The sequence below is a fragment of the Oncorhynchus clarkii genome, chromosome 22 (genome assembly GCF_045791955.1).
Source record: "Oncorhynchus clarkii lewisi isolate Uvic-CL-2024 chromosome 22, UVic_Ocla_1.0, whole genome shotgun sequence".
Taxonomy (NCBI): Eukaryota; Metazoa; Chordata; class Actinopteri; order Salmoniformes; family Salmonidae; genus Oncorhynchus; species Oncorhynchus clarkii.
Window position 1 is genome coordinate 18,411,315 of NC_092168.1, and position 24,132 is coordinate 18,435,446.

At 40.3% G+C, this 24,132-nt stretch overlaps 1 protein-coding gene across 9 annotated transcripts in view; it reads left to right on the forward strand.

The window, feature by feature from the left end:
- LOC139380518 (tensin 1b) overlaps window positions 1-7,167 on the forward strand; it is a 291,929-nt gene extending 284,762 nt beyond the window's left edge. For all 9 annotated transcript variants that reach the window (XM_071123243.1, XM_071123242.1, XM_071123244.1 and 6 more), the window contains 2 exons: window positions 425-454; window positions 4,294-7,167. In XM_071123243.1, the coding sequence (XP_070979344.1) occupies window positions 425-454; window positions 4,294-4,435 (172 nt within the window). In that variant the 3' untranslated portion in view covers window positions 4,436-7,167. The remainder of the gene's footprint in view (window positions 1-424; window positions 455-4,293) is intronic.
- The last annotated feature ends 16,965 nt before the right edge of the window (window positions 7,168-24,132 follow it).

A 24,132-nucleotide genomic window follows, 5' to 3' on the forward strand; every position in this document is an offset into this window, starting at 1 on the left:
GCTGCTGAAAACTAAAAGAAATGTGAGATAATGTCTAGATGCTTTTTATAGTGGATATCAAGTTTCTAAATTGCCTGGCTGGGCTGATGAGACAGTGGATTGGGACGTCAGATGGAACGGAGTAAATAGGCAATTTAATGTCATAGATTTAGCCGGTGGTAACTTGTGGAATAGACACCGGCTGGAATGCGGTTTTAACCAATCATCATTCATCATTAGACTCACCCATTGTATAAACTGAGCTACAGCACACTAATGCTGTCCACACACATACAAACACACACACACACACACCCATGTACGCGGGCAGTAATCGAAATGCAGCAATAAATGAATGGGGCCTTTGACCTCATAATATCATATGTCATGAATACATCATACAAAATGTTACCTGATAGAATACTGTTTATTTCTCTCTCTACAGGTGGAACAAACCTGAAGGGGGCACAGCCAAGTAAGTATACATGCACCTGAGTACCATACACCTAAACCTAGTATATTTATTTCTGTAGTTGCATATACTGTTTATAGCCCAACCACTTTGACTGAGAGTTACAGAGCAACGTTTGCCACTGAAGAAAGTTAAGCAAACTAGCTAACTGGTGGAGGTGCTTGATACTTTCAGATAGTTGTCCGAGGATGGTTTTCACTGGTTAGAACTAGGGATAGGTAGATCAGTTGTTTAGCTTGACCTCCATGGTCTTTGGGAGAAACATTTCACTCAGACAGACTTACCATCAGTTCTTGACCTGCGCCAAATGAAAGGCGATATTTTGGAGCTCAGCCATGATATGAGGGGAAACAAGAAAGGCTGTAGGTACCCCACCAATGATTCAGAGAGGAGGAATAGATGGATGGATAGGTGACTGGGCAGGTTATGCCAACAAAACCAAGCGTTGGCAGTCACACCTTTAGAGTTTAACATGTCATGGTTTGAGGTTTTAAACTCCGGTATCATAGTTCCTATGAATTTACTGTTATGAGACTTGGATTAAACTCCTTTGTCTTTAAAGGCAGTATATCAAGTAGACAAACACTATGACAATATCATAATCATTAATATAAGACATTTGTCATTTACAGCCAGAGCTAGCAAAATACACTACCGTTCAAAAGTTTTAGAACACCTACTCATTCCAGGGTTTTTCTTTATTTTTTACTGTTTTCTACATTGTAGAATAATAACTATGAATAATAACTATGAAATAATATCTATGAAATCATGTAGTAACCAAAAAAAGTGTTAAAAAATCAAAATATGTTATATTTGAGATTCTTCAAATAGCCACCCTTTGCCTTGATGACAATTTGCACACTATTGGCATTCTCTCAACCAGCTTCATGAGGTAGTCACATGGAATGCATTTCAATTAACAGGTGTGCCTTCTTAAAAGTGAATTTGTGGAATTTCTTTCCTTCTTAAGCCAATCAGTTGTGTTGTGACAAGGTTATACAGAAAATAGCCCAATTTGGTAAAAGACCAAGTCCATATTATGGCAAGAACAGCTCAAATAAGCAAAGGGAAATGACAATCCATCATTACTTTAAGACATGAGAGTCAGTCAATTCGGAAATGTTCAAGAACTTCAAGTACAGTTTCAAAAACCATCAAGCGCTATGATGAAACTGGCTCTCGTGAGGACCGCCACTGGAATGGAAGACCCAGAGTTACCTCTGCTGCAGAGGATAAGTTCATTAGAGTTACCAGCCTCAGAAATTGCAGCCCATATACAGTGCCTTGCGAAAGTATTCGGCCCCCTTGAACTTTGCGACCTTTTGCCACATTTCAGGCTTCAAACATAAAGATATAAAACTGTATTTTTTTGTGAAGAATCAACAACAAGTGGGACACAATCATGAAGTGGAACGACATTTATTGGATATTTCAAACTTTTTTAACAATTCAAAAACAAAAAAAAAAAAAAAAAATTGGGCGTGCAAAATTATTCGGCCCCTTTACTTTCAGTGCAGCAAACTCTCTCCAGAAGTTCAGTGAGGATCTCTGAATGATCCAATGTTGACCTAAATGACTAATGATGATAAATACAATCCACCTGTGTGTAATCAAGTCTCCGTATAAATGCACCTGCACTGTGATAGTCTCAGAGGTCCGTTAAATGCGCAGAGAGCATCATGAAGAACAAGGAACACACCAGGCAGGTCCGAGATACTGTTGTGAAGAAGTTTAAAGCCGGATTTGGATACAAAAAGATTCCCCAAGCTTTAAACATCCCAAGGAGCACTGTGCAAGCGATAATATTGAAATGGAAGGAGTATCAGACCACTGCAAATCTACCAAGACCTGGCCGTCCCTCTAAACTTTCAGCTCATACAAGGAGAAGACTGATCAGAGATGCAGCCAAGAGGCCCATGATCACTCTGGATGAACTGCAGAGATCTACAGCTGAGGTGGGAGACTCTGTCCATAGGACAACAATCGTATATTGCACAAATCTGGCCTTTATGGAAGAGTGGCAAGAAGAAAGCCATTTCTTAAAGATATCCATAAAAAGTGTCGTTTAAAGTTTGCCACAAGCCACCTGGGAGACACACCAAACATGTGGAAGAAGGTGCTCTGGTCAGATGAAACCAAAATTGAACTTTTTGGCAACAATGCAAAACGTTATGTTTGGCGTAAAAGCAACACAGCTCATCACCCTGAACACACACCATCCCCACTGTCAAACATGGTGGTGGCAGCCTCATGGTTTGGGCCTGCTTTTCTTCAGCAGGGACAGGGAAGATGGTTAAAATTGATGGGAAGATGGATGGAGCCAAATACAGGACCATTCTGGAAGAAAACCTGATGGAGTCTGCAAAAGACCTGAGACTGGGACGGAGATTTGTCTTCCAACAAGACAATGATCCAAAACATAAAGCAAAATCTACAATGGAATGGTTCAAAAATTAACATATCCAGGTGTTAGAATGGCCAAGTCAAAGTCCAGACCTGAATCCAATCGAGAATCTGTGGAAAGAACTGAAAACTGCTGTTCACAAATGCTCTCCATCCAACCTCACTGAGCTCGAGCTGTTTTGCAAGGAGGAATGGGAAAAAATGTCAGTCTCTCGATGTGCAAAACTGATAGAGACATACCCCAAGCGACTTACAGCTGTAATCGCAGCAAAAGGTGGCGCTACAAAGTATTAACTTAAGGGGGCTGAATAATTTTGCACGCCCAATTTTTCAGTTTTTTAATTGTTAAAAAAGTTTGAAATATCCAATAAATGTCGTTCCACTTCATGATTGTGTCCCACTTGTTGTTGATTCTTCACAAAAAAATACAGTTTTATATCTTTATGTTTGAAGCCTGAAATGTGGCAAAAGGTCACAAAGTTCAAGGGGGCCGAATACTTTCGCAAGGCACTGTAAATCCTTCACAGAGTTCATGTAACAGACACATCTCAAGATCAACTGTTCAGAGGAGACTGCCTGAATCATGGTCGAATTGCTGCAAAGAAGAATATATTTTGAACACTTTTTTTGCTTACTACATGAGTCTATATGTGTTATTTCATAGTTTTGATGTCTTTACCATTATTCTATTCTATGTAGACAAAAGTAAAAAATAAATAAAAACCCTTGAATGAGTAGGTGTTCTAAAGCTTTTGACCAGTAGTGTAGCTCCAGACAAAAGCTGTCTGAGTGGCTGGTAAAAGCAGCAACACTGGCTGTGGGTCTAAAATGTTGATTTCAGATGCATGCTCATGTGAAATGCACGTATTATGTAAAGTACCTTCTTATTCAGTTTAAGACAGTTCTCAAAATCTTCTCGGAATTGATGGAAGTGGGTTGAATATACCCTGAGAATATGGCTACATCACTGGCTCCTAGACTAAAAAGTTAGTTTCAGGCCCTGGTTACATCAATGCAGTAAATAAGTAAAAATGATAACAGTGGCATGGTGTGTCTTTACCCCCTAGAGATTGACCACATAACTATAGAGATGGAAAAAACCAAAATGGAGCGTAACAATATCTCTAAATGTATACAGAAAAGCATTAATGATAATGGAAGTGGGTGGACCATGCTTGAGTGATGAGTTAACTTGCCTAAGGCCTGAAGTAATAGGCTTTAGCTCAGTGGGCTAACACAGTTTTGTGATGTGAAGGCAACCAGGGTTCAAACCCATTTGGTGCACACACACACACTTTCCATATATGATTCATATATGATTCATATTCAATTCCTACAGATTCATTTCACCAATCCAGTTCTCTCAGACTCAGAACGAGGCAAACAGAAGATACTGATTGGAGGAGACCCATTGACAGTTTCCCTTCTCTTTTTAGGTTCTTTGGGTTCGTGGCTCGGAAGCAAGGAAGCACAACTGACAACGTCAGTCACCTCTTTGCCGAGATGGACCCCGATCAGCCCGCCAGCGCTATCGTGAACTTTGTTTCCAAGGTGATGATCGGCTCGCAGAAACAATGAGCTGAACTTTTGACGACCCCTGTTTTTTTTTGTTTGTTCTTTTTAACCACGGAGGAAATGTGTGTTCTATTTTGGATTTTGTTTGTATTATTTTGTTCTGATCTTATGTGTCACCTCTTTCCTTCTGATCTTGTCTTTTACTTGTGAGTGCACGTGGTGTTTACACACGTGTGTGTTCTTCTTGGAAGGACTCCTGTGTGGCGCTAACTAGGGGGATAGAGGAAGTGCAGTTTGTGGTTGTGGCTATGTGGGATGTTGGCTTTGGGGGGCCATTGTGATCTCTCTAGCAGGGTAACACAAGAACAGGAAGGATACATTTATGTCAATGATGTCAGTGAGCATGGTTCGTTAAAAAAAGAGAAGAAGAAGTAAGGTTGTGTGACGTAGAAGTGTTAAGCTATCAGGCGTTTGGACTGGTCAACCAAAGATTTTTTTTTTAAGTAGCCAGGGGTGAGTTTTCCACTGTCGGAAGGTCTGTTGGAAATTATATTTTGTAAAAAAAATAAGTATTAATAAAAAAAAAATCATTTTAATTTTCTTTCTAAATACAAGTACTGATACTGTATGTATGTTATTCTTTAAGAGTTTGCATCTTTGCCTTCTTCGCAAAGCGAATTCCAGGACATTTTTGCATGCTGGTGAGTTGAGTTAATGTAAATATCACGTAGTGCTTTCTGGGTAAGGCGTGGATGACTTGGGGCCTGAAATGTTGTTGTTTTTTTTTGTTTTGTTTTTTGCTTTCTGTAATAAAAAATGGAAATAGAAAGAAAGAAGCATACCTGCTCTCTTCTACATATAGACCAAATTTGTAATGGGCAAACACACTGTTCTCCTCCAACTTCCATTCTTCTTTTTCCCTCTTCTGTTTAACGGATGGAGGATGGATAGAAGCTTGTCCAGTTCAGTCCAACTGTTCACCTACACAGTGGTATTTTAACCCCATAATATCTTTGGTAGCTGAAATCTGCTGTTACCCTACTTCTAGACCAACCTGCAATGCACCCCTCTATGGAGAAATGTTGGTTAGGCTAAATGGTTACCCTTTGTGTGTTTAACATTGATTAACATTGAAAAACTGCCACTCCTCTCTGTGCATGTATGAGCATCATGGAAGAACCGAGTTCACTGCTGATTTTAGAATGGCGGACGGGTTTGGGCAATGAGAGCTTATGTCCAGGTTGTTACTGCTACAGCATCAAGCTCTCTCTCTCTTCTCCTTTGGAAGTTTGCAGATATTCTACCCTTGCAACCATCTTAGTCTAGATCGAGAAAGGCCACTATCCCTACACATCAGCCTGTCAAACTTGTAACACCCACATCATACCCACAAGTAAGCTATATACATATAAATATACATATATAGATATATATAAAACTTCAACAAAATATTTATTTTTTTGCTCTGTCGCTCTATGTTAACTCATATTACTTGTATACATATATTGTATAGTCTGCATCAAGATTACTGAAAGTGTCAAAAAGTGCATCCAAATATATATGGTGTAAAGTGTATGCATTTTAAAGCTTGTCATTGTTGTTTTGAGTATGTTTTTCCACTGCATCACTTTGTCTTTGTAGGAAACGTCCTTTGTTAGTTGGGAGAAAGAGCGGCTTAGTTGCAAAAGTCATGGATTCATCCTAAATGGAGACAACATTTTACACTCATGTCCAAATGAAATGGAATGGTCAGAGTTAAACACTTTTAAATATTTTCATGTGAAATAGCAACACCCATTTGTAGTTGGCAAAACAGTGAGATGATTGAAATGACTACTTCATGTAAACAGACTTGCTGTGTATGTTCTCAGAAGGTTTAGAGGCAAGATATGACTTCCTTGATTACATCCTCAATCTAACATCACAGGTTTATTAGTAAATCACCACCAGAAGTATTTTCCTGAGCAATTCCACATTGTGTTATATAGGGCCTACTGCCCTCATGTGGTAAAACACATTTTGACTACCCATTGTGTTTTTACTGTAGAGTTTCAACTGTGATTTCAGCAATGGCCTTTAGTAGACAAGCAATACTCAAATGGGCAGTGCTGAGTTTAAATGATCATTTACTGAATGAGAAAAACTTTTATGCCCAAATATTAGGTCAATATTTTGACGTTTTTTATTTTGTGAATGTCCTTCAATTCAATTATGTTTGGAGCAGGGTAGCCGTAACTCAATGGTCAAAATATACTCCAGTGAAAAAATAAATACGTAGCGCTTATAAATGGGATTCTGTCATGTCAAAATACACATAAATAGTTTGCATGTTCAGTACACTTCTTTTAACTCAATGTTTTGTATCAACTAGGTATTTTCTGTTCAAGCTCAACTGTCTTCTCCCGTGGCTTCTTTGCTTGTTCAACTATTCACTCCTCTTCAATGAGAATCCCTCCGTTTGAACTGAATCGTATTTATTGTGTTGATAGTCACAACTGTAACAATATATGTGGCAAAAAACATGGTAGATTCTGCATTTGTGTATGATCAACCTGTGATAAATGGTTGTGGAGTAAATCACCCTCTACCACAAAATGAATGTTTGTCAACAAAAACCAATTGTGTAAGAAGTCTCCTTTGATGTATGTGTGCCCACTTTGAGGAAATCGCCTAGACTTAAAATGTGTGAATGTGCTACTATGCCTGTACAGAACCTTATGTATTTTGATTTGCTTTACGGTATGGCTTTTATTGTTTCTAAGAAGAAAAAACACATTAAAAAGTAATACAAATCACTCCATGTTTAAAGCATACTTGGGAATGTTATGTGCTTGTCTAAGGTCTATTCACATTTAGGATGTCTGTTCATATGAAAGAGTAATACTAACTTCTGACCTTTGTTCACACACTCCTGGCTTCACACTCCTAGACCACAATTACTGCTTACATAGGACCCACAAAATAGCTATGTTTAACCTATGTACATTTTTATTTAACTAGGCAAGTCAGTTAAGAACAAATTGTTATTTACAATGACAGCCTACCCCAGCCAGTCCAATTGTGTGCTGCCCTACAGGGCTCCCAATCACAGCCGGTTGTGATACAGCTTGGAATCGAACCAGGGTCTGTAGTGACACCTCTAGCAATGACATGCAGTGGTTTAGACCACTGCGCCACTCAGGAGCCCATGAAATGTATGTCCTAATATGTACATCGTACGCGTCACTTCGTCATACCATGCAGCCCATTCTTTACTATCAGCCAATCAAATTCAAATCAGACAGCAACAAGGTTATTAGAGTAAACTAAACTAAAAACGCGTACTAGAGAGCACACGTTTACTAGACATTCTGTCATAGAGAACACATGTTCAACTTAATAAAAAAACAAGGGTTCAAAGGGCATTCCCATTACAAAAATGTACTAGTAAGTGCCTATTAAGTGCCAAATAAATTAACAGGGTTGACAGAAAAAAGTTTGTCTTAAATCCCTTTGTGGTAATTGAATGCAAGTTTCACAACAACAACAAAAATGAAATAGAAATGCTTTACCAATCTATGGGTAACAGGGTTGATGTGTTATGCTCAGGCCGATTAGTTTCCACCATAACAACACCAGAACATTTACAAAAAGAGTAGAACCAGCTCACCTGCTTTTACACTATGACTTGACTATTAGATTTTCAATGTTACTTTTGACATATTAAAAAAGTATAGTTTCACCATATTAAAACGAGAGTTCAATTCACATAACAGGGTTGACCTTAAAATGAGGGACAGACAAATTTCTTTCACTAATCACATGAAATAAATGACTTTGAAAGCAACAAAATAAATAGGACTTTACAATGATGGTGAAAACTTGGAGAAATGTTGCGTTTAAAGCTGCAATATGTAACTTTTTGTCCCAAATTCACAAAGAAACGTGTGAGTTATAGAGCTGTCATTCTCATTGACAGCAAGTGTAAGAAGCCGTATATGTGTTCTATATACTCTCTTTCTATGGCTCCCATTCTTAATTTTCGTATTTTAGGTATTTTACTTTCGGTTTTGGACACCAGCGTCAAACAGCTGAAAATACAGTATTTTGGCTTAATGAAAATGTATTTCACAGCAGTTTAGAAGGTACAATAATTCTCTACGCTATACATAATGTTAACACTACTTTTTCACATGTGAAAAACACATCGAAATCAAATTTGCAGTTTAATGTGAAAGTTGAAAAGAAATGTGAAATATTGAAAAGTTTTCATTGTATCACATTTAGAAATGTTGCTTCCCTATGTTGTCACATTTATCCCACATGATATTATGTTTTCACATGTTCCTTTTAAAATGTTGACGCATGTTATCACATTAACGTCAAAATAAGATTACACGTGATCACATGAGACATTCCTGTGGTTTTGTGTTTTTTCTGTAAGGGTGGTCAAACACAGGAATCAGCTGATAGCTACCATCCAGGAATCAGTGCACAAGCGGTACAGGTGCCTTGCGCCCATTCTTTACCATCAGCCAATCAAATTCCAATTGCAGACAGAGGGACAGCAAGACCCATGTTTAGATCATTTATGCGGTGGTGCCCAACTGATGCAGCGGAAAAAAGGTTTGCATCCAAAAGCACTGAGATATCAAGACTATTTGCAGAGACTAATTCCAAATGATACAAGCTTATATTTAGACTAGCTAGCTGCTTTCCTGGTTAGTTATCTTTTCAAATGAGGTAACTTGGGTTGCTAGATAGCTAGGTAGCTAGTTGCATATGGCTGGCTATTTGGGCTAATGTTTTTCATCTTAACTACGTGATGCAGCAAGCACAGCTACAACAGTTACAAACTGCTTGGCTACCTATTTTCTATAAAACATTGAGCAAGCTCTAAGTTACACTTGGCTGGCTGGTGAGATAAATATATCTTTGAATCTAATTAACACAATGCAGGCTCCTTCCAAGCTGATCCGTGCACTTAGAGGCCTTGACGACTGGTGGGCCTCAAAGCTAGCAGTTTCACCTGCAGCCTCCAAGGCTGGTCTATTTGTAGTGGAAAAAAGGTCAGAATTGGGCTGCCTATGTTAACGCAGACTATGTTGAATTAAATCGTTGTTCATACAGTGCCTTCGGAATCTATTCAGACCCCTTGACTTTTTCCACATTTGGTACATTACAGCCTTATTATAAAATTGATACATTTTTTTTTAAACTCAGCAGCCGAGACACAATACACCATAATAACAAAGCATAAATGTAAAAAAAAAAATTATGAAAAATATAAAACAGAAATACCTTATTTACATAAGTATTCAGACCCTTTGATGTGACTTGAAATTGAGCTCATCTTGTTTCCATTGATCATCCTCGAGATGTTTCTACAACTTGACTGGAGTCCAACTCTCTATATAAGGTCCCACAGTTGACAGTGCATGTCCGAGAAAAACCAAGCAATGAGGTCGAAAGAATTGTCCGTAGAGCTCCGAGGATTGTGTCGAAGTACAAATCGTGTGAAGGGTACTAACAATGTTCTTCTGCATTGAAGGTCCCCAAGAACACAGTGGCCTCCATCATTCTTAAATGGAAAAGTTTGGAACCATCATTTTTGGAACCATCAAGTTTGGAACCACCACCTTGGTGTTTCCAAACTTTGGTCGCCCGGCCAAACTGAGCCATCGGGGGAGAAAGGTCTTGGTCAGGGAGGTGACCAAGAACCCAATGATAACTCTGACAGAGCTCTAGAGTTCCTCTGTGGAGATGGGAGAACTTTCCAGAAGGACAACCATCTCTGCAGCACTACAACAACCAGGCCTTTATGGTAGAGTGACCAGACAAAAGTCACTCCTCACTCCTATAAGGCAAACGAGAGCTTGCCCAAACGCACCTAAAGACTCTCAGACCATGAGAAACAAGATGCTCTGGCCTGAAATAACCAAGATTGAACTCTTTGGCCTGAATGCCAAGTGTCACATCTGGAGGAAACCTGGAACCATCCCTACAGTGAAGCATGGTGGTGGTAGCATCATGCTGTGGGGATGTTTTTCAATGGCAGGGACTGGGAGACTAGTCTGGATCGAGGCAAAGATGAACGGAACAAAGTACAGAGCTATCCTTGATGAAAACTTGCTCCCGAGCGCTCAGGACCTCAGACTGGGGTGAAGGTTCACCTTCCTACAGGACCACAACCCTAAGCATACAACCAAGACAACGCAGGAGTGGCTTCGGGACAAGTCTCTGAATGTCCTTGAGAGGCCCAGCCAGATAACTGACTTGAACCCGATCAAACATCTCTGGAGAGACCTGAAAATAGTTATACAGCAACGCTCCCCATCCAAACTGACAGAGCTTTAGAGGATCTGCAGAGAAGAACGGGAGAAATTTCCAAAATACAGGTGTGCCAAGCTTATAGTGTCACACCCAAGAAGACTCGAGGCTGTAATCGCTGCTAAAGTTGCTTCAACAAAGTACTGAGTAAAGGGTCTGAATACTTATGTAAATGTATTATTTAAGTTTCTTATTTTTAATAAATTAGCAAATATCTCTAAAACCCTGTCTTTGCTTTGTCATTTTGGGGTATTGTGTATAGATTCATGAGGGGGAAAAAAATGATTTATTCAATTTTAGAAGAAGGCTGTATCCTATCAAAATGTGGAAAAAGTCAAGGGGTATGAATACTTTCCCAATGCACAGTACCTTAAAGGCCCAATGCAGTCAAAAACATGATTTTTCTGTGTTTTATATATTTTTCCACACTATGAGGTTGGAATAACACTGTCCATTTTTATAAAATGATGATAATGACTTTTTAGTGTAAGCGCTGTTTGAAAATGTCAGCCTGTTTTGTTGGGATGGAGTTTGGCCTGCCTGGTGACATCACCACTCAGTAAATTAGTAAATAGACTATTAAGAAAGAGAGTTCCAAACCTTTCTGACAACAGCATCTATTTTTCATTTTTCCCCTCCCCACCCAGACAGTCCTAGCAAAATTCTTGCTTGAGAAATTGCTCTTTGCTAAGAAGCTATTTTTGTTTATTTTCTCGGTTTAAAATGACAACAATCACAGTACCTAATAGTTACTCAGAAATGATTTGATATTGAGATTTTTAAAAAACTGCTGCTTTGGACCTTTAAGTCTGTGACTTAAGACCCTAGCGGTAGAAGGCAAGCAGCTCTCGTGGGCCAGACTCCATAATGACAGAAAACATTTTACATGGTTTGTCTAGTGTATTTAGCTATGATTGCATTCATTCATACACTCACTAGGCTTCAATCATTATTAATCTTGCAAAATCATGTTTATGATGCGTTATGGTGTACAGTTCAGATAACATTCTGAGAGACTTATATAGAACGTCTGATGCGTCCCTGCTTGGCACTTAGCATTATCAAGGAAAATGATTATGGGTAAGACCCTGCAAAAGACTAGTGTTCTGTCCAGGGGGTGTACATCAAGCTGCCTCTTGCTACAGAAACAGGTTCCTGCTCATATGAGCCATATGGGCTCGCACAAACCAAGGCTCATGCAAGGCTACTTACTGTACTTACAAAACATTTGATTTGAGAACAGCACTGATGTAATCATCAAGATATAATTTGTTAACAAAATCAGTCCTTTTAAAATTGAGTAATTCTTTATTTGATAGTACTGTATATTCAAATGAGATATGATGCAGTCTTGTAATGCCTGAGGTGAGAAAAAAGGGAAAATATACCTGTATAGTATATTGACAATGTGAACATCAGGGATCAATTCCCCAAATTTAATTCTAATTAAATTCTCCCTCCCTGTAAATTCAATTGAATTCAAATACATTTCAGGTCAGTCTTTGAATTAATTGATAATTCACTTCCCCTGAATTCCTCTGAATTCCACTTCTCCAACAATTTCAGAAATTCCAATTTGAATAAAAATGTCACTGTTCAGACACCCTAGCTATGCTGGAAATATATGAATACAGGTTGAAATGATTAAAAAATAACAGTCAATTCTTTATATTATGTGCATTAATTCCATTAACTGGGAAATGTAAAAATATGACATTCCAACGATGAAATGTTTTTACAATTCCAAATCAATTCCAAAAGTCCAAACAGTGTAATTCCAATTTAATTCCAGTTTCAAAATTTTAACATTGTTACAATTCAAATGTACAGTTGAAATCAGAAGTTTTCACACACTTAGGTTAGAGCAGTGGTTCTTAACCTTGTTGGAGGTACTGAACCCCACCAGTTTCATATGCGCATTCACAGAACCCTTCTTAATTGAAAAAAAAAAAATCAAATTCAAAACATAGGTATAATTTTTGAAGCAATCTGCATGACAATGTTGGTGCTCTTGCAAAAACAGGGCTAATTCCACACGCACGGCAAAAACACGATTCAGCACCTGTCCCGGGATAACCACCTAACGTTAGAATGGTACAGAAGTACCTCGAATTCAGAGCCCATTTCTTTACACAGCTCACTGAAGATGCGATGCCGCAGAGCACTAGTTCGCACATAGTTCACGCATTCCACTACAATTTTTAATACTTCTGCCAGTTTTAGAGGCAAGGTTTTTGTTGCCAACGCATGCCTGTGCAGAATACAATGCGTAACAATGATGTGTGGTGCATCGGCTTTCACTAGGGCACCAAAACCAGACTTTCTTCCCAGCATGACTGGAGCTCCGTCCGAACAAACTGCAGAAACCATATCCCACGAAAGATTGTTGTCTTTGAAGAAGTCATCCACAAGTTTCTTCACATCGGCTGCCTTAGTTGTTGTTGTAAGAGGCTTACAAAATAAAAATAATTCCTTTATCACGTCATCTTTCACATAGCGCACGGATACAGCAAGCTGGCTTAGATTGGAAACGTCTGTGGTCTCGTCGAGTTGAAGGCTGAATTTTGCCGGGCTTGAAATCAGATCTGCAACTACTTGAGCCAAGATGTCTTTGCTCATGTCCTCTATTCTGTCGCTGATGGTGTCATTTGAAAGAGGAATTTGGGATAACTTAACTTCGGCCTCTTTTCCCAGCATGATATTCGCCATCTTCAACGCAGCTGGTTTTATAAGTGTTTCACCAATGGTGTGTGGTTTGCCCTGCTTTGCGATCAGGTAAGCAACTTCGTACGATGCTGTGAGGATCGGTTTGTTGATGGGTACAAAGCCGAGAACAGGCAGAGTAGCCTTCTCATCATCTCTCTTCACCTTGAATTCAGCGAGCGTTGTGTTCTTGTATTTTCCATCTCCATGCAGCTTAAGGAAGTGTTCTCTTAGTTTTGCCGGTGCTAGACTAGAATTGCTCAACTTGGCATTGCAAATCATGCAGTTAGGACACTGACTCCCATCACGTTCGGTTATACATGTAAATCCATATTGTACATATTCGTCCGACCACTTTCTTTTTTTGCTCGACATAGTAAGTATGAAGGGATTAAAATATTAAGAAAGAAATCACAAGTCGACTACTGAGCGCACCAAATTCCCTGCAGCACAGATAGGCCAAGCGATGTAGCGTGATCACCTGCAGCCAATGATGGCCAAGCGGAGCGTGTCGTCACGAATCATATTCATCGAATGTGTGTCTTGAACTCCGCCGAACCCCTGAGACTGACTCACCGAACCCCTGGGGTTCGATCGAACCCAGGTTAATAACCTCTTACTTCTACCCCCTCCTTTTTCGAACATTCTGTTAAAAATCGCGCAACTTTTCAGCGTCCTGCTACTCATGCCAGGAATATAGTATATGCATATGATTAGTATGTGTGGATAGAAAACACTCTGAAGTTTATAAAACTGGTTAAATCACGGCTGTGACTATAACAGATCGTGTGTTTCATTGAAAAACGCAAGAAAAACTGCTCTCTGAAAGCTAAAAATAATTTCCATAAGTCACTTCCACGAGTTGTTAAAAGAGAACAGAATTTAATATCGACCTGCCTGCAATTGCTTCAGAAGCTTCTGATAGGCTAATTGACATCATTTGAGTCAATTGGGGGTGTACCTGTGGATGTATTTCAAGACCTATCTTCAAATGTAGTGCCTCTTTGCTTGACATCATTGGAAAATCAAAAGAAATCAGCCAAGACCTCAGAATTTTTTTTGTAGATCTCCACAAGTCTGGTTCATCCTTGGGAGCATTTTCCAAATGCCTGAAGGTACCACGTTCATCTGTACAAACAATAGTACGCAAGTATAAACACCATGGGACCTCGCAGCCGTCATACCGCTTAGGAAGGAGACGCATTCTGTCTCCTAGAGATGAACGTACTTTGGTGCGAAAAGTGCAAATCAATCCCAGAACAACAGCAAAGGACCTTGAGAAGATGCTGGAGGATACACGTACAAAGGAATCTATATACACAGTAAAACATGTCCTATATCGACATAACCTAAAAGGCAAACAGCAAGGAAGAATTCGCTGCTCCAAAACCGCCATTAAAATAAGCCAGACTACGGTTTGCAACTGCACATGAGGACAATATCGTACTTTTTGGAGAAATGTCCTCTGGTCTGATGAAACAAAAATAAAACTATTTGGCCATAATGACCATCGTTATGTTTGGAGGAAAAAGGGGGAGGCTTGCACCATCCCAACCGTGAAGCACGGGGTTGGCAGCATCATGTTGTGGGGGTTCATTGCTTCAGGAGGGACTGGCTGCAAACTTTCTACTTTTAAACTCGGACAAAACAGAGATGCTTGTTCTAGGTCCCAAGAAACAAAGACATCTTCTGTTGAATCTGACAATTAATCTTAATGGTTGTACAGTCGTCTCAAATAAAACTGTGAAGGACCTCGGCGTTACTCTGGACCCTGATCTTTCTTTTGAAGAACATATCAAGACCATTTCAAGGACAGCTTTTTTCCATCTACGTAACATTGCAAAAATCAGAAACTTTCTGTCCAAAAATGATGCAGAAAAATTAATCCATGCTTTTGTCACTTCTAGGTTAGACTACTGCAATGCTCTACTTTCCGGCTACCCGGATAAAGCACTAAATAAACTTCAGTTAGTGCTAAATACGGCTGCTAGAATCCTGACTAGAACCAAAAAATGTGATCATATTACTCCAGTATTTGGCTAAGGTGTATGTAAACTTTTGACTTCAACTGTACACGAAACAAAAATATAAATGCAACATGCAACATTTTCAAAGGTTTTACTGAGTTACAGTTAATTTAAGGAAATTAGTCAATTTAAATACATTCATTATGCCCTAATATACAGATTTCAGATGACTGGGAATACAGATACGCTGTTGGTCACAGATACCTTTAAAAAAGTTAGGGATGTGGATCAGAATACCAGTAATTTTCTGTTGTGACCATCGTTAGCAGTGCAACACATTTCCTTTGTATAGAGTTCATCAGGCTGTTGATTGTGGCCTGTGGTATATTAACCCACTCCTCTTCAATGGCTGTGTGAAGTTGTTAGATATTGACGGGAACAGGAACACTCTGTCTTTCTCGTCGATCCAGAGCATTCCAAACATGGGGTGACATGTCTGGTGAGTATGCTGGCCATGAAATAATAGGGACAATTTTCAGCTTCTAGGAATTGTGTAGAGATAGAGATCCTTGCGACAAGGGACCTTGCATTATCATGCTGAAACATGAGGTGATGGCTGCGAATGAATGGCATAACAATAGGCCTCAGGATCTTATCACAGTATTTCGGTGCATTCAAATGTCCATCGATAAAATGCAATTGTGTTTGTTTTCCGCAGCTTATGCCTGCCGTACCATAACCCCACCACCACCATGGGGCACTGTGCAAACCCAGAGTTTAATCAGCTGTCCGGGTGGCTGGTCTCAGATGATCCGCAGGTGAAAAAGCCGGATGTGGAGGTCCTGAAACATGGAACCAACACTTTACATGTTACGTTAATATTTTCGTTTGTTATAACTCAACGTGCAATATCCACATTAGTGAAATCAAGAATTTCATTTTAATTTCAAATTAACTTGGAATTGGCTCCAATCTTGATGCACATACTATAAATATATTATAAAATAAAAACATTGAATAATAACATTTGTCTGACAGTTGATAAAAATGTATATCAATATTTTTTCTCACTTATTACAACAAAAAATAACTACAATTACAGTACATATTACAATATTTCAATATTTCAATAAACAAAAATAGAAAGATGGACTACTTCTGCAGTGCTACTATCTACACAGATTTCAGAGCACTCTCGTCTGAGTGAATCAGAGAGCAGAATAATTACTTTACGAGCGCTCAACACCGTTGAATATGGCCGGTGTCAGTAAACAACGGGAAAAAAGCGTAATTAAATTGTTTCCAGCAGCACATTTACAGTCACCAACTCTCTGGTTAACACGAAAACTGCTTTACCAGCTCTGCTAGGGCGAGTAAAATGGTCAGAGTGGTCTCATTTGTGTCTGGAAGTAGCTAGCCAACGTTGGAAACACCATAATATTAATGGAAACACCATAATATTAATAAAATGAATTAAGCCAAATTTCTTAATCAATCCAATCTACTATGTTATTACAAAAAAAAATGTTTTAAATTCTCTGGTAATGCCAATACAGAATACTATCAATAGCTTCTCAAAGATGCCCTCTGGTGGTCAAACTAGCAATAACTTGCAGTAACCGAAGAAATGGTTGAGAATTCAATTGCGTGCCACAGTATGCAGCAGCAGGTGTGCCGCAGTAGAACGCAACTTTTAAAGGAGGAACCACTGTACTCTTCCCCAGATCTGTGCCGCGACACAATCCTGTCACAGGGCTCTACGGACAATTCCTTTGACCTCATGGCTTTGTTTTTGCTCTGACATGCATTGTCAACTGTGGGACCTTATATAGACAGGTGTGTGCCTTTCCAAATCATGTCCAATCAATTTGAATGTACCATAGGAAGACTCCAATCAAGTTGTAGAAATATCTCACGGGTGATCAATTGAAACCGGATGCAGCTGAGCTCAATTTCAAGTCTCATAGCACAGGGTCTGAATACATACGTTATTTTTTTTTATACAATTGCAAATATTTCTACAAATGGGTTTTTGCTTTTCATTATGGGGTATTGTGTGTTGATTGATGGGGGAAAAAGTATTTAATCCATTTTATAATAAGGCCGTTATATAACATCTAGGCCTATTTGATATCCATATGTGAAACTGCACATTAAACATGTATTTTTTCTTAAGGAAAGCAATGACATGGTATAAGGTTATTTAAAGTAAGTGGTACACTGTTCAGCTAAAATAGTGTAAACATCTTAAATTAAATGATCATATGAACCCTGACCCCACCTGGCATTTGAAGTCACAACTTTGAAGTCACAACTTCTGGATTTAGGGGTACACTGATCGTTCTGCTGCGCGATAAAGACAGCAGTCCAGATTCATTACCTATAATACATATCTGCGCTTAGCAGATCTTATCTGACTATTCTCTCATCATTGATTTAGTTGACTTATTTCAGCAATTTGAGGATTTCCTGTTCAATGTTGCTGGGGCATATTATTCTGTTTAAATGTGACTCCTGAATCCCTATGATAAATATAATAGTTTTTCTTGAGTGTATTATCAACAAAGCTAAGATTTACGTTAAAGTCAAAAGTGTAGGAATATAGTGGAAATCAGTTACTGACACAGACATGGTGGCGTAGCAGGAAGATCTGCATGCTGGTAACTCAAAGGTTGTGAGTTCAAATCCCAGGTGAGGATGTGTTGGTAATAGTTACTGTAAGAATACACGTACACAATCTTATTGTGTGTCAAACATGTATGTTGAAAACACTGTGTGATTTTCCAGGGACATGTGAAATATCACATTTGTTGTTTACATAAGGGCAGGCTATCTCCTGACCCAAGCCAGGGAATCCCAACTCCTCTACCTGGCCGATGCCTGACCACCTATATTCTGTGAGTGTTTCCCCCATGTAAACTGTGTCACTGCTCTCTCTGCCCATTGCATTTCAATGACTTTGCTAGAGATCTTTACAATGACGTCCAGTCCTTTCTTATTGCACACATTTCGGTTACCAAACCAGTCCACCAAATTTAACATTTTGCTAATATTTTGAAACTAACTGTGCATATAACATTGAAAAAGCACCTTGAAATGAAGAACCAAAGCTGAATTGCACATTGTGCACCAACAAATTATCCTAACCATTTTGGACTTGTAACACACTCTCCAGGCCTCTTGATGTCACTGTTTCTCTTCCAGAGAGAGAGTGATGATCGTTGGTAAGGCTGTGCAATCACGCTTAGAGCCAGTAGAGTGTGTGTGTGTGTGTGTGTGTGTGTGTGTGTGTGTGTGTGTGTGTGTGTGTGTGTGTGTGTGTGTGTGTGTGTGTGTGTGTGTGTGTGTGTGTGTGTGTGTGTGTGGCTGTGTATGGCGAGCAGTGTGTGTGTGCATGCACGTGTAGGTGTTTACATGTATGTATATATAAGGGTCAGGAAGGAGTTATCAGCATAAGGGACAAGGCTTCTCCTTTTCTTTTCCTTCTCCATCCTCCGTGTGCAAGATTAAGCAAAAGTCGCTCCGGGTGCAAAAGTACCTCCGGGTGCAAAAGTGTGTGTGTGTGAGTGGGAGTGTGCATGAGTTAATTTCTGAATTAATGAATGAATTGAGTTCTAAATTCTGAACAATACAATACTCAACCACCAAGTTACAGGCTGATGGGAAAAGTAAAACAACACAATTGAGCACTAGGTTACGCATGTGTGGCTTTCCGCCTCAAGGATGAACTTCTTCCCCCCCAGAATAAAAATTTGACTAGAGGAAAATGGCAATTTGCTCCCAGCAGGTGGTCCAAATGACAAGATGGGACGCATTAGGCGGCCTGTATGGGGGTAGGAGTGGGGGATAACCCCATTTAATCTAAGTGGGCTTTGTGCGCTAGGGAGGAAAATCGAAAAATCAATATTTCGTCTGGTTCCTGAGCGCAGTAATCTAGGCGCGGGGGTAACAGGTGTCCCGTTTCCTTCTAAAGTAAAGCTTCTTGTCCGTCGTCACACATGAAAACATGGCACGTCTTGAAGTCTCTCCTTCGGAGAGCAGTGTTGTATAACAACTCATTGCTCTCAAGGTTGTTTTCTTTGTATCAGGGACTGCAAATGGTATAAGCCATGGTAGACTCAAGAGACCTTGAGTCGTGCTAAAGAATGGAGGACACTATGTAACTCTTGCTGAACACAGCTGTCATTTGATCAAGTGATAGCAGAAAGTTAAGACATCATGTACAGTACGTGCATACAAGTCAGCCATATTATTACTCAAGCTTGTGTATGTCTGTGTGTGTGTGTGTGTGTGTGTGTGTGTGTGTGTGTGTGTGTGTGTGTGTGTGTGTGTGTCTTTGTGTATTCTCCCAGCAGTGTGTGTGTGTGTTCCGGAGGTGTGAGTGACACTGTTCCCCTCGCTGTCCATCCTGAGAGACTGGCATATATGAGTCACTCCATATCCAAAGTTTCCATCCAATGCTCCCTAATCCATCTGACTGCCATTGGTCTGGACAGCAAGGCCCTCCTGAGCTGTCTCTAGTACTTCCTGACAAAAAATACATGCTTCAGAATGTTATTGCAAAGCCTCACATGCGTGCCTGGCTTCAATTTTTCTGCCTTTGGGATGTTTTTTTTCCCCTCCTTCCATAAATAAGAGAAGTGAAATTGCTGAGAAACACAACATTGTAATTATTTAATAGCGCAACCCAATTAGCTTCCTTCAATTAATGTCAGTTCCTGGTTAGGATAGGTAACTTTTGGGATTTGTGCGATGTTTGTTTTGCTTGAACTGCCTGAACTCAGTGGTGTACTGGTGCCTGAAGAAGTGGGTACAGTCTAAAGTTGCCCCCCCCCCAAAAAAAAATTGGCTGCCCAGAGAAGGGAAGGTGCTGTGTGTGAAAAATGCTATGTTTTGCTTTGTTTTTCAGGTTTTTACTCTCAAAACCACACTTTTTTAAATAGAAAAACTTAAAAAAATTGATATTCTCAGCCCACGACAATGCTTAAACCACAGCAGGAGAAAAATGATGGCATGTGATGGCAGAGTTGGCAAAACAAAGCTATTAGCAGTGGGTACCAGTACCGAGTCAATGTGGAGGGGTCAATGCAAATAGTCCAGGTAGCCATTTGATTAACTGGTGTTAATGGCTTGGTGTTAAGGAGCCTTTTGGACATAGACTTGGCGCTCCGATACCACTTGCCGTGCGGTAGCAGAGAGAACGGTCTATGGCTAGGGTGGCTTGAGTCTTTGAAAATGTGTTGTGCCTTTTGACACCGCCTGGTATCGACGTCCTGGATGGCAGGAAGCTTTGCCCCAGTGATGTACTGGGCTGTACGCACTACCCTCTAGAGATCCTTGTGGTTGGATGCCGAGCAGTTGCCATACCAAGCGGTGATGCAACCAGCCAGGACGCTCTCGATGGTGCAGCTGTAGAACTTATTGAGGATCTGAGGACCCATGCCAAATATTTTCGGTCCCCTGAGGGAGGATAGGCGTCATCAGTCCCTCTTCACGACTGTCTAGGTATGTTTGGACCGTGATGTTTGTAAGTGATGTGGATACCAAGGAACTTGAAGCTCCTGACTTGCTCCACTACAGCCCCGTCGATGTGGATGGGGGCATGCTCTGCCCCTCTTTTCCTGTAGTCCACGATCAGCTCTTAGGTCTTGATCACATTGAGGGAGAGGTTGTTGTCCTGGCACCATATTGCCAGGTCTCAGACTTCCTCTCTGTAGGCTGTCTCATTGTTGTTGGTGATCAGGCATAACCCCATTGTGTTGTCAGCAAACTTAATGAAAGTGTTGGAGTCGTGCATGGCCACGCAGACATGCATGGGTGAACAGGAGGGGACTAAGCATGCACCTCTGATGGGGCCCTGTGTTGAGGATCAGCGTGGCAGATGTGTTGTTGCCTACCCTTACCACCTGGGGGGTGGGCCGTCAGGAATTCCAGGATTCGGTTGCAAAGAAAAGTGTCTAATCCCAGAGTTCATATGTTAGTGATGAGCTTTGAGGGCACTATGGTGTTGAACGCTGAACAGCATTCCTTTTATCTAGGTGGAAAAGGGCAGTGTGGAGTGCAATTGATATTGCATCATCTAGGGTTTCTGGGATGATGGTGTTGATGTGAGCCATGACCAGCCTTTCAAAGCACTTCATGGCTACAGATGTGAGTGCTATGGGGCAGTAGTCATTTAGGAAGGTTACCTTCACAATCTTGGGCACAGGAACTATGGTGGTCTGCTTGAAACATGTAGGCATTACAGACTCGGTCAGGGAGAGTTTGAAAATGTCACTGGGCAGCTCGCGACTGGGTCTCCCTTTGTAGTCCGTAATAGTTTATACGCTCTGCCACATCCAACGAGCGTCAGAGCCGGTGTAGTAGGATTCAGTTAGTATTATTTATTATTTCCTCTCTAAGTCCTGTATTGACGCTTTGCCTGTTTGATGGTTTGTCGGAGGGCATAGTGGGATTTCTTATAAACGTCCGGACTAGTATGCCACTTCTTGAAGGCTGCAGCTCTACCCTTTAGCTCAGTGCGGATGTTGCCTGTAATCCATGACTTCTGGTTGGGAAAAGATTAAAACTCTCTTTGTAAGTAGTGTGGTCTACAGCTTATCATTAGGTGCTCTACCTTAGGAGAGCAAAACCTTGAGACTTCCTTAATATTAGAGATCGCACACCAGCCCTCTTACTGGAGGTTGCTGTTCTGTCTTGCCGATGCATGGAAAACCCATCCAACTGTATATTATCCATGTCTTTGTTCATCCGTGACTCGGTGAAACATTAGATATTACAGTTTTTAATGTCCTGTTGATAGAATAGTCTCCAATGGAGCTCATCCAGTTTATTATCCAGTGATTGTATGTTTGCCAGTAGGATGGATGGAAAAGGTGGATTATCCACTCGCCAATTAATTCTCACCAAGTCCCCTGTATTCGCGTCATCTCTTCATGCAAATGACAGGGATTTGGGCCTGGTCTGGGAGGAGCGGTAAATCTTGCGCCTTCGATTATTTAAAGAAAAAATCTTTGTACAGCCCGAAGTGAGTAATCGCTGTTTTGAAGTCCTGAAGCTCTTTACGGTCATAAGAGACAGTGTAAGAAATATTATGTACAAAAAAAGTTACAAACAATGTGAAAAACACAGAATTGCACAATTGGTTAGGAGCCCATAAACCAGCACCCATCCCCTCCAGTGCCATCTTAATACCATCTTAAAAGTAGGTAGGCCTACGTTGCAATAAACATTTATTTTGAAGTTTTTTTGGGGGAAAGCCTTTAGAAATGTTAATTCAAACAGGGCATGATGACTGAATAAGGCATGCAAAGATTCAACCAAGACTTCACTTGTTGCCTCGATATCACAAGTTGAAAAGATCTTTCCTACCTACACACCAATGTTGTTCTTCTGCTCCATGCAACAACCAGTTCAGAGCTGCGTGCTTTTGCTGCCTGATGATATTCTGCTGAAACTAGGCTATGTGTGAGGCGTGCATGTGAAATATATCACATCCTTTGCGATTGTGTATGATTTCTCTGTTGCACTATTGAATTGATACAGTGTATAAAAATCCACTACACAACTTTGATCTGCATCTGTGGGGATTAAGAACGGAGTATATGCTATGCCCACTGACATGTTTTGTGGATACGTCATGTACCTGCGTATAGCCCCCACGACACCACAATTTCTTTTGCAATTTTTAAGCAATTTTTTCTGTAATTCTACACATTTTTCCATGGGGCTGAGAGAAGAAATTTGCCGTTTGAAAGCTAAATTCCTGAAATTTAAACCACTTTGCCATGGGGTGGAGAGACATTTTTGCCATTTTAGAACAAATTTCCTTCAATCGTTAATAATATTTGAGTAAGAGTGACTAACACAATCAATGGAGGCCCCTGGAGGTCAGGGCCCCTGGGCACATGCCCTGTGTGCCGATCAGTATTCGGCCATGATTAGAACAAGTTGAGATAGCTGGCTAGACTAACTTAGCAATAAATAAACCCCCTAGCGCCCAGGGGTCGCTTATACCTGGACCCTGCCCTGCTTGAACTGCTTGGTCTTTTGGATTCATGTAAAAGTGCAAGAGTATGAGATAAGACAGTATTTGATAGTCTCTCTGTTACTGCCCTTTATTATTATTTAGAGAAAGTAGCCTACTGCAGATGCCCAGTGCAAGGCTTACATTCCATCAGATCAAGCGTTAACCCACGCTAGCCACCACCTGCATAGGTGGTGTTTTGACGGTGTCTGAGGTGTAACTGTGTTGGAGCTGTCAAATCGGTGAGCGGCTGATTTTGTGGTCATTGTCACGATGCCACCACACATTCCACCAGTGTTAGAAGTTCAATATGAGAAAGTGTAGGTTATATAAAATGAATGATACTCACATTGAAAATCATTCAACAAAATAATGAGGAGTTCTATCAGCCTAATTAAGGTGTCGATTACACGACACATTCAAATCAAGTCATATCAAATTTTATTTCCAATTTTCAAACTTGTAAAACAAGGCTGCATGAGATGTTTACTAATGTGACTCCCTGCAGCCAATTATAATGTCCTGGATAGGTATAATTCCGGGAGCATCTCTAACGCAGTTCCACCTCCGACATGTCAAAACAACAGCTGTGCTGGTGTCGGCTAGCTCCAATCTGATTGAATCTAGCCCTAAGTACAGCCTACTTTGGGTCCTGGAGAACCACAGTGTGTTTGTGGATTTTATTCCTGCCCAGTGACAACTCAACACACCTGATTTATATACAGTTGATACTTGATAAGTATACCAGTTTACCA